Genomic DNA, 12,485 nt, shown 5'->3' with positions numbered 1-12,485 from the left:
TTATAGGTTTTACTACCTTGTTCAGTAGATTCATCATACATGCAGTCATTTTTATTGCCTTAACATAACCTCAATATTATACTGTTGTTCCATATCTGCCTCTTAGCGAAACTTTGCTACCAATGATAAACAGCACCTGTCACAGAATATGGCAAGAAATAATGTGTTTCGCCTTACAACGATTTGATCATTTTCGTCATACATGCATACAACATTACCTTGGGTGGATAATTGTTTTTCTAGTTAAGTGACTGAACTAACATGTATCTCATCGTAGATCACTTATGGCGAGAGACACTAACATCATGGGTATCTTACCCTTACCATTACTCATTCTCTTGTAAACTTAAAGCAAGTTTCTTCTCTAACTGACAAACTGGTCTTTTGGATCTTGTCAAGGAGTGTACGTTCTCCATTTTTGTTCTACAGCCATAGGGGTAAGTGTCATATTTTTATTTTACTTGATATGTGAAGCGTATTCAGTTTTTTATGTCGTAATGTTGCTTTACCACTATGAGGATTTAAAACGTGATTTTTTTAATTGTTACAAGTTGCTATTAAAAGTTTAATTTAGTAGCATATATCTATAGATTTTAATGCCATACCTGTCATTATGACCAGTTTGGTTTTATTTTAGCTGTGTGCATGTGTGTGCGGGTATATCAGGCTGTCGGTCTGGCCATCTGTATGTCTGTATGGGTATGGAAGCAGGCGTGACCATCAAGGCCATACAAGGACAGAAACTGCTGATTTGTAAACTTGTGCACATGATGGATCCATGAAGGGTGTGTGTGGCCAATACAAGTGTGGAACAACCCAAGAATTTAGGATAACTCTGTGGTTTGACAATGGACACGTGAACCAGGTCAAAATATTTCGTTTGCAAGTATTTATGAGTCATACATGGTTGTGAATCATACAGGCTGTACAAATGACTGAGTCACGAGTCACATGTTTGGGACAATTGTTATGTTGATTACAATTGAACATATTTGTTTCAGTTGACGATGTTGTTTCAATTCAGTACAACTGAGTTACTTTCATTACTTGAGATTATTTGAATCTTACTTTCATTACATGAGATCATTTAAATCTTACTTTCATTACATGAGATTATTTGAATCTTACTTTCATTACATGAGATCATTTAAATCTTACTTTCATTACATGAGATTATTTGAATCTTACTTTCATTACATGAGATCATTTAAATCTTACTTTCATTACATGAGATTATTTGAATCTTACTTTCATTACATGAGATCATTTAAATCTTACTTTAATTACTTGAGATTATTTGAATCTTACTTTCATCACATGAGATCATTTAAATCTTACTTTCATTACATGAGATTATTTGAATCTTACTTTCATCACAAGAGATCATTTAAATATATTACTTTCATTAAATGAGATCATTTAAATCTTACTTTCATTACATGAGATTGTATGAATCTTACCTTCATTTTTGAATATATGAATCATATTTTTGTTTTCCCATTTGTGAATGTTTGTGTAAAGTAACTGAATGAGTCATATGGTTAGAGCATGAAAGAATCACTGTAATTGTAGAGTATATACAAATTTTTATCATTTCATAAACTTCCATTTTTCATCACATTGTGTTGTGTTGTCATTTAATCCAAGCATCCATTCAGGTTAATCCTGTTACAGCACCATATTATGGTCACATGACTGACTAGACTACAAATGTATCTTTTACTAAAAAATGTTAATAAAGCGGAGGTGGATGTTACTGCAGTATGTTACTCAAATTTGTTTCATACTGTCATGAGACTATTAAAATTCAGCAGCATGACATGCAGATTCTTAACCTCTCAAACATTAAATATTATGGGATATACAGAGTATATAATTATTATTTTTGGACTATGAAATTTTTGCAATATATAGGATTAGGAGAATGGGATTAGGAGAATGGGTAAGAATGATAGACTGAGCATAGCAAACCAGTGCAATTAGAATAGACACTAATAAAACAATAAGCAATTCAGACTTTTAATGTCTAGTTGAAGCATCTGTGTACTTTCCATAACATGACATGTCACATGACTCCCAAATACAGCCACATCATGGTCAGGTTTTGGAAATCGTGATTTTCAATAATCTTAGCAACAATTCCCCCCTTCCCCCATCAAAGAGAGAGAGAGAGAGAGAGAGCTTTCTTGACCACCATGATATACTTCTGTAACTTGTAGATTCTATAAACAGTAAAAAGTTCTGCTTAGAGCTCAGAAGTATCCTCAGGGCAGTTTATACACTTATTGCCAGAGGCAATTTGAAGGTAGATGGTCATGGATAAAGAGCCACTATATTTCAGATTATTCAATTGGCTGACAACAGAGTGGTGTCATGTGAAGTGCTGGGGTCCTTCAGTATCTGCTGAAGAAACTTAAGGGTTATCCATGCCATTCTGTCAGGAAGCTTCACAGCCCAGGTGTGACCTTTGTACAACCCTTTTGTGCCCATCCAGTAATCACTGACTGAGAGAAGGAACAAAAATTCATGACAGTAGCAGCAGACATTACCCCAGGGTTATCTTACATCAAAGATGCTTACCATGTATTTTAATTTTTTTATAATAGTGTACAGTAGTCCCCCTCTTGAACGGCCCCCCTGACCAGCGGCCACCTGCTCCTTACGGCCAGAATCCGTTGGCACCGATGAGTTTGTGTTCAAAAGTACCCCTCGCGAAAGGCCACCCAGCTAACGCGACCAGCGGCCAGCATATTAGTGTAATAATATAAAATTTACCTGTCACAAGCGGCCGCATTTCATTTGAATATGTATCCAGAACCAGTATTTTATTCATAACGTGTGTTAAGTAATCCGATTTGTTTCCCCGATGTCAGGTTTTCGTTACTGAAAGAAGTGTTGAGTAAAGTACATTTACCACTATGGTTAATATTATATAATTTACGCCTCACGAGAAGCCAAATTTATTCCATAAAAACCGGGAAAGGCTCAAATTTTAATCCATACAAAAGGGTAAGTACATGTAATCCAATTAGCCTTACTGTTGTGTTATCATAAGATGTCCAGTTTAGTCACTGATAAAATTACAATTATTGAACAGTAGTAACAGCTGAGAAGTGGCAGTATCGACGTACAATACCCAAGCTGATAATACATAAGTCAGCAGGAAAATGGTTTGATTATGGCTTCCCTTAGTAAGATGTTGAGCTTGTTCACTTTGATAATCAGTGGCTATTACTACTGACAATAACTGTCAAAATTACAAATCCTAATGGCCGCGAGGTCAAATCTGCGTGATGTTAATGGTACATATCAAAGCCGTTTTGGCTTCTCTCACTTAGTGTAAAGAAATTTATAAAAACAAAAGGGTACCAGACTGCTACTGAAGAATCATGTGACAAGATCACTTCCTTTAAAAAAACACGGCAATTTGTTTAGATGCATACAAAATTGTTTTATCAGTATTGTAGTTGGCAACATGAATAATTTACTGCAAAAAGATCAACATGTCATCGAGGAAAAGAAAAATTCTCAGTTTAGAAGAGAAAGTGAAAGTAATTCAACTGACCGGGGGGTGGGGGGAGGGTCATCGAGGATCCTTGCAGAAAACTAATGTCGGGAAGACTCAGATAAACAATACTGTTGTTGTTGTTCTAGGGTTTAACGCCATTTTTCAGCACAAGATAGGCCATATATGGCGGCCAGTATAACTGGTGAAGGAAGAACCCTGGAAAACCCAGGAAAGAACCACCGACCCACGAGAAGCTACTGGCAGGCTTTCCCACGTACCCACGCTAGCGGAGCCTTGGACTCGAACATACACAGACAGAGGTGAGATGGCAGTGATCTGGAACGGTGAGCGTTTTAGACCGCTCGGCCACTCGGGGCCCCAACAATATCGTGAAAGATAATGAAACAATTCTGCAGAAGTGGGAAGGTGAAATGGACGGAGAAAGGAAGATTGTTTGAGCCAGGAGAAGTTTGTATCCTGATTTGAATGACAAGAAAAAGCAACAATTCTGTCAGTTGAATTGGGATATGACGACTTTACCGCAAGTAACGGATGGTTGCACAATTTCATGTGCGACACAATATTAAGTGTTCTGTCCTTAGTGGAGAATCAGCTGATGTTAATAATGAAGTTGTCGAAGATTGGAACAAAAGACTAAACGATATATGCATGGGATATGACAGCAAGGATATTTTTAATGTGACGGGACTGGTTTGTTTTTTTAGACTGTAACAAAGTGATAGATCTTGTGATCTGTAACATAATTATAAAGACAGTTTTAAAACTATCAATGGTTATTCATAGCATTCTTCTGAAAATGATGACACAGTTTGTTTTACATTTATTTCACAACAGGCATGTGATTTTTTAATGAAAATATTTACTAATCGCATTTGTCATCCCCCTCTAGAAAGGCCACCCACATCATAAGTCCACTCCCCTGCTGCATTAGGGGTGGCCTTATAAGAGGGGGACTATTGTATGAATAATTCTGGATGTCACATAAATTATTGATTTGAACTGACAATAGTAAAGGCTTGTGCTTAATGTACTGTATACGTATGCAATGATTTTATATCGATATAAATATATTATACTTCCTGATGAACTTTATTGCTTTATTGTGGGTTCCTCATCAACAGATCCATGTTTATGACCAACTTTAATGGATCTAAGTTGATATCATTAATGTATGCTTAATTTTGATTTGAAAAAATGGTGTACATACACACACACACACACACACACACAAATACATTCAAAGTTTTGACACTTGCTTGGAACAAATAAAATTTATAAATGTCTAGATTTATATTCTATACACTTGTACCCCTCAGCAAAGGCAGGAGAAATGAGAGATGAAGGGAGAAAACTAAAGGATCACCGATAACTATTTAATCAATTCCATTTAAATAAAATTAAAAAAATTAAATATAATATACCCAGTACCAAACTTATTGATCCATATATTACCTGATTTTGATCTCAATCCCATCAGTATAATTTATTATAATTAAAATTAGTTCAATATTATTCACTAGTTTATAAATTAACTAGTTTCTGTTCAAATATCAAAATTGTTTTGAACACCACCCAAAAAACTTTAATTGACCTAAATTGTGAATACAGTATAACCTGCAAACAAATTCTGTTTGGACACTACCAAATTTCAGCAGCTCCTTAAGATTTCTTATAAACAATTTCTACTGTACAAAATAAAAATGGTGGGCACATTTAAGAATGGTTACCTTCCTCTTCCAAGACAGTTTTGGACAGGTAAAGGTCACAAGCAGATAAAAGATCCAAACACCAGTCATCTTTTACAGACTGGATCCCTGCTTCTTCAGCTTCTGCAGCACAAAGCTAAAAATAGATACAGCCTGATCATTGGACAGCGATAAATAATATAGTCACTTTTAACAAAGTGGCTTTTTGCAGTGCCATCTGATTTGTTTGGTGAAAATCCATCATTTTATCTGCTGGGCACCATTTTCCCCTTTGAAATTTCTTATATTTACAATATTAAATATTTCTAAAGGGTCTTGACACAAAACCTTATAATGCATGATATTGGCCCTGCAATTGAGGACTTTAAGCTTTAAAGTCTATCTCTCATCATCGTCCAGTAAAACAAAAGTGGCCTGTATTCATCTTTCAAATTGGGTCACCCTTGATGCTTTGCAAATTTCCAATAAGTTTTATCATTTAACACCAAAAATAAAGCATATCTTTGGAAAGCACATTACAGCATGAGAACAGAACCTTGTGCAAATTTTCACTTGATGTCATCAATGTCCACTAAGTTTCAGGGAAATATGGGGGCGCTCACCAGTCATGTACTTTTGAGAGAGTGAAGTATGTAAGCTGAAGTAGTTTGCATTTAAAACATGCACAATGGAGAGAATTTTGGCATACCTCTATGCTACATTAATGTAATGTGCATGATATTTCTTTAGATATTGTACTTTTGGAAACTGTACATGATCTAAGCACACTGCTAACTAAAATGACGGCTCCCTTGTGCTAAAAAATCAGTCTGAATTAGTCTAAAGTATACTATCCAAAGCAGCTATTAAAATAGGGAAAATGAATTTTGCCAGACTAGACAATACCAGCTTCTGAAAGTGTAATGAATGAATTACTACATATATAAAATGTAAAAAAAGTTATCGGCTCTTTTTTCAAATACAATTTACCTCTGAAGTTCAGGAAGTGAAAATGACCAAGTGGAGGTAGCACATTTTTGAAAGGTGCACATCTGGAGTAAGGCCAAGCTGTATACTCTATAACCCATATTACACCCATCAATCATACACCAAAATAATGGGAATTAAAGGTTCTTTGAATTATACCTAAGATAAAAAAGGTCTTTTTTAAATAGCCAGTATAACTAATGAGGAAAGCCAGGGAAATTCTTTTCCTGTAAAATTCTAACCCTATGCAAAATGCAAAACTGTAGAGTGCCACCTACAAGAATCCTCATATATAATATTTACAATTTAATACCATGAAGGGACATAACTCTTGAAACATGAGGCCCAAGTGGGTTTGCAATCACTAAGAGATTCATGGTAGCTCAAATGGTTGAACTTGTAATCCAAGGGTTGCAGGTTCAATACTTGTCCAGGTCAGCCAATATCAGCTGCCTCAATGTGTTTCTGGGGAAGGCACTCAGCTCCAGTTTTCTCACCATGATTGTAGCCAATATGCCATTAAAAATGAAACAACCAACTTAATGGTACAGGTAACAGCAATATGGCAGGTGCCTTTGGTTGAAGGACCCTCATGACAGGATAATTTCCAGGTATTGGATTAATATTAGTGATATGTGACAAGTTATTTCATTATTGAAATTCATCAACTTTATGGTGTATTGTGCATATTTCACATGGATGTGAATGTGTTCATACCTAGGATTCTATCAATGTTTTGGTCTGGTGTTCATGCCTAGGATTCTATGTTTTGGTCTGGTGTTCATACCTAGGATTCTATGTTTTGGTCTGGTGTTCATGCCTAGGATTGTATCTGTTTTGGTCTGGTGTTCATGCCTAGGATTCTATCTATGCTTTGGTCTGGTGTTCATGCCTAGGAATCTATCTATGCTTTGGTCTGATGTTCATGCCTAGAATTCTATGTTTTGGTCTGGTGTTCATGCCTAGGATTCTATGTTTTGGTCTGATGTTCATGCCTAGTATTGTATTTGTTTTGGTCTGGTGTTCATGCCTAGGATTCTATCTATGCTTTGGTCTGGTGCTCATGCCTAGGATTCTATCTATGCTTTGGTCTGGTGTTCATGCCTAGGATTGTATCTGTTTTGGTCTGGGGTTTTTTATGCCTAGGATTCTATCTATGCTTTGGTCTGGTGTTCATGCCTAGGAATCTATGCTTTGGTCTGGTGTTCATGTCTATGATTCTACATATGCTTTGGTCTGGTGTTCATGCCTAGGATTCTATCTATGTTTTGGTCTGATGTTCATGCCTAGGATTCTATCTATGCTTTGGTCTGGTGTTCATGCCTAGGATTCTATGTTTTGGTCTGATGTTCATGCCTAGTATTGTATCTGTTTTGGTCTGGTGTTCATGCCTAGGATTCTATGTTTTGGTCTGGTGTTCATGCCTAGTATTGTATCTGTTTTGGTCTGGTGTTCATGCCTAGGAATCTATCTATGCTTTGGTCTGGTGCTCATGCCTAGGATTCTATCTATGCTTTGGTCCGGTGTTCATGCCTAGGATTGTATCTGTTTTGGTCTGGGTTTTTTTTTATGCCTAGGATTCTATCTATGCTTTGGTCTGGTGTTCATGCCTAGGAATCTATGCTTTGGTCTGGTGTTCATGTCTATGATTCTACATATGCTTTGGTCTGGTGTTCATGCCTAGGATTCTATGTTTTGGTCTGATGTTCATGCCTAGGATTCTATCTGTTTTGGTCTGGTGTTCATGCTTAGGGTTCTATGCTTTGGTCCAGTATTGAAAGACAATTTTAGAAAGAAAGGAAGATTAGTACCGTTGAAGAACAATAGCCATACTGATGAGTATCATTTGTTGGTTTTCACTTAGTTGCTATGGAAACCCCACCTCTGCTTGGGATGGTGCTGAAACGAATACCCGATTCTACTATTTGAATATTCAAAGCTTGTATTTGACTTGCATTCAGATACTTATTGTGATGTCATCATGAAATATTTACCATTGTCATCACCAACCTGGATTGAATCAAAGGTCACAAGACCAAAAGTTTGAACAAATTCGGCAAACAATTGTGACCCGTCTCATTATAACGATTCATCATGTCTTCCAGGTGGCTGAATTATGAAGCTACATAACCCTGCCACTGTTAAAACTGTGTGGATGACATCTGAGACAACACTTTAAAGAGATTTCAAATATGGACTCATTCATTCCCATCAAATCTGCCATTGTTATATCTGCATAATTAGTGACAGCCAATGAAAATGAAGAATGCATGTGAGAACCACTCTATGTGTATTCTCAAAACCATTTTCCATGTGTGCAGTGTGTCTAAGCCAGCCCCACTATCACAAACCAACTCTATTTGAATTTGTACTCATCTACTTTATTGGTACTCAAATTATCCCATCTCCCTAAAATGTTATGACCAGCAAATACATGGGCAATAGTTTTGAAAACTTGCCTATTTGCAGCATTTTTGTTGAATTTTCCTAATGATGGCTGATAAAGTACATACTCCGAGACTCGAACCCACGCAGACAGAGGTGAGATGGTGCAGTTTCGTGAAAGCTGAGGCTAATCTAGTCAACTTTTCCAAGTCTGAACTACCTTTAAAATTGAAAGATGTGCTTTATCATTAGTCTCAATTTTTAGAATTGGTATTAAAGGTAACAAATGTCTGAGGTAGATTTTTAAATTAAAAGTCTTTGTGATACTTAAAACAAAAATCCTTGATAAAAAATAAGATTAAACCTGGATATGTAGCATTTAATAATTACAACCAAATAATTTAAAAAATATAACTTCCAACTTATTTTCATATAATTACTTAAGAAATATTATGGAAAAAATGAAACCATAATGGTAAATTCTTTGTGAGCTAAAGTTATTGAACATCTTGATCTGTGGCATTTCTTGTTTATAGATTATGTTATCTTACCTATTTGACAAAATAGCAGAGTGTTGTGTTTCTGATGATTTACCGGATTAGATGCCATACCAATGTATGACAACTGGGATTGCCAAACTTAGCATTATGGCATTTTTCTATCCTGGTGACACAAATTAGAGTATTGATACCCAGCTCAGCATGGTTAATCCATGGCTCCTCTTAAATTGCCAGCTTCATGGGATTCTGGTTTAATGGCAATGTATATAGTATGTAGACCAAAAAATTGTTCTCTGTTTCTTTTACAATCTGACATTACTGGTGGCAGCCACGGAAGTTTCAAAAGCCCCCCACCCCAACCCTGGACACAGAACTAATTGTTGGCCTAACAATATCGTAGGTAAATGACACCAAGCACTGTAGAGGCCATCTAAAACTTTCATTAACTCTCATGGTGCAATTAAAAGTGGGCCTATACAATGAATATTCAAGGACCAATTTCCAATTTGAATAGTCACCAAAACTTACTGTTATTTGAACATTTGTTTCATCATAGGATGTTATAAGGAACATTCCAAACATGTTTGATCAAAACTGGCTAAACCATTCTAGAGATTTTTTTTGTGTGGTTGTTGTGGGGTTTAACGCCATTTTTCAGCACACGATAGGCTATACATGGCGGCCAGTATTAATGGTGGAGGAAGAACCCGGGAAAACCCCGGCAAGAACCACTGACCCACGAGAAGCTACTGGCAAGCTTTCTCACGTACCAACATTGGCCGAATCCAAGACTTGAACCCATGCAGACAGAGGTGAGATGGCAGTGATCCATAACGGCGAGCACTTCAGACCACTCAGGGCGACTTCTAGAGAAGAAGATCAAAACAAGTTTTCTACCTGGATGTTACAGAAGGCATACTGTTGCTGGGCTAGCCACCCCAGACAAAATTCTGGTAATGAATATCCAAAGTATTTTTAGTACAATTTCTTTAATTAAAATTAGCTCATCCATACATGGAGGGGAAGTTGAAAATAGTTTGCCACTGGCTGCTTTGCCATTGTTGGGGAAGCCACTCCAAACATAAATTTGGTAATGCATGTCCTATGAAATATTCCAACTTTATTGAGAATTGGCTCGCCTACTCTAGAGAACATGATGAAAGGTTTTCTGCTTATTTGTTAAGGAAGCCACGCCATTGCTAGTTAAGCCAACCTGGACACAGATCTGGAAGAACATGTCCAAAGAATCAATCCTACAAAATTCACTGGCTCAGTCATTGTAAATAAGAAGGTGAAATTAACTTTTCCACCTGGTTATTTTGTAATTTACACCATAGCTAGAGGAGTGACCATGCAAATAAAACTAATACGGCAAATTCTTAAAAACAATCTTACCAAGTTTTATCAAAATTTCGGTTCAGCTTTTTTGCAAAAGTTGAAAGTAGGTTTACCAACATGGCAAATTGAGAAACGTTCCTGTAAAGTTTGATCAAAAACAGTCTCAGCTGTTCTGGAAATAAAGCTGAAAATAAGGTTTCCATATGGTTTGATGTAAGCAATGCAACTGCTAAAGTAGCCATCCCCAACACAATTTTGATAGGGTATGTCCTAAGGAACATTTCTACCAAGACAGATCAAAACTGGCTTAGCTGTTCTAGAAGGTGAAAATAGGTTTTCCACAATGTTGCTATATAAAGCACACCATTTGTTCTTGTCAAAAACCCAAAGGTGCACAGCAATATTGCCACGCTTTATGCAATATTAATGCAACAATATCATATGGGTACTATTTCTCAGTAGAGCTGACTGAAGATATATGCCTGGCCATGTGCCACTGCCAAGGTTAAAGATCAATGAGAATTCCAGCTATCTTCCCCTGCTTTTGCCTGTAGACTGTTGCTGTTTATATTGGACACACATGTACTAATGCTGATTACACAGCCTATTATGGTAAACATGGACACACATGTACTAATGCTGATTACACAGCCTATTATGGTAAACATGGACACACATGTACTAATGCTGATTACACAGCCTATTATGGTAAACATGGACACACATGTACTAATGCTGATTACACAGCCTATTATGGTAAACATGGACACACATGTACTAATGCTGATTACACAGCCTATTATGGTAAACATGCTACTCTATATTAGTGCACTGTATTGCAATGAACTGTAAACAGATTTATGTTGACTGACAGGATGGTGTATCACAAAACTACGGTATCATGAATCTCTTATTTTACTGATATCCTTAATGTGCCATATCCAATGTTGACAAAAAGCAATGGCGATATACAATAACATAACTATATGGGGAGTTAACCCAGACATAATTTTGGTAGGGCATGTCCTTGTAAACTTTAACACCAAGTTTGATTGAAATTCACCCAGCAGTTTTTGCGAGCTCAGGCCAAGTTGGCTACAAGGCATCAGTGTGATGACAAGACCTCATGTCAATAATGTTTGTAAAGTTTTAACACAGTCCATCAAATTTTCAGATGACTCATCAGCCACAAGATTTTTGGAATGTACATGAATGTGATGGAAATACATGCCTATTCCTATAAGCCCTCAGTATAATCACTGCAGGGACTTAAATATGTACAGGCAATAATGCTTTCATGTCAATTATTATCTGAAGCAGTCTTATTAATTGAATATTAGTCAGTCAACCATTTGTATTACTTTTCATATTAATAGTTTTACTTTGTGGAAAATCTGAATACTAGAAGGATTATGATACAGACTATTTACAGAGTAGCATGAATTTAGACAACCCAGGATTATGGTAGACTATTTACAGAGTAACATGAATTTATAAGATCCAGGATTATGATAGACTATTTACAGAGTAACATGAATTTAGAAGATCCAGGATTATGATAGACTATTTACAGAGTAACATGAATTTAGATGACCCAGGATTATGACATAGACTATTTACAGAGTAACATGAATTTAGAAGATCCAGGATTATGACATAGACTATTTACAGAGTAACATGAATTTAGAAGATCCAGGATTATGACATAGACTATTTACAGAGTAACATGAATTTAGAAGACCCAGGATTATGACATAGACTATTTACAGAGTAACATGAATTTAGACAAAAAAGGATTATGATATATACTATTTATGGATTTAAAAGACCCAGAATTATGATATAGACTATTTATTAATTTAAAAGACCAAGGATTATGATATAGACTATTTATGAATTTAAAAAACCAAGGATAATGATAAGGACTATTTATGGATTTAAAAGACCCATAATTGTGATAGTCTATTTATGAATTTAAAAGACCTAGAATTATGATATACAGTAATACCTTGTGTATTCACGTTTCTGGATTCGCGAATTCACAGATTCGCGAAATTTTCA

At 36.1% G+C, this 12,485-nt stretch overlaps 1 protein-coding gene across 1 annotated transcript in view; it reads right to left on the bottom strand.

Moving 5' to 3' along the window:
* The window catches only part of LOC149785286 (condensin-2 complex subunit D3-L-like), a 203,629-nt gene that overhangs the window by 72,898 nt on the left and 118,246 nt on the right, over positions 1 to 12,485 (bottom strand). The window contains exon 26 of the mRNA XM_089979161.1: positions 5,257 to 5,371. Within this exon, the coding sequence (XP_089835287.1) occupies positions 5,257 to 5,371 (115 nt within the window). The remainder of the gene's footprint in view (positions 1 to 5,256; positions 5,372 to 12,485) is intronic.

Source organism: Sinohyriopsis cumingii, chromosome 13 (assembly GCF_028554795.1).
Source record: "Sinohyriopsis cumingii isolate HCF-2022 chromosome 13, ASM2855479v2, whole genome shotgun sequence".
NCBI classification, from domain to species: domain Eukaryota; kingdom Metazoa; phylum Mollusca; class Bivalvia; order Unionida; family Unionidae; genus Sinohyriopsis; species Sinohyriopsis cumingii.
This window is presented reverse-complemented; position numbering and strand designations above follow the sequence as displayed.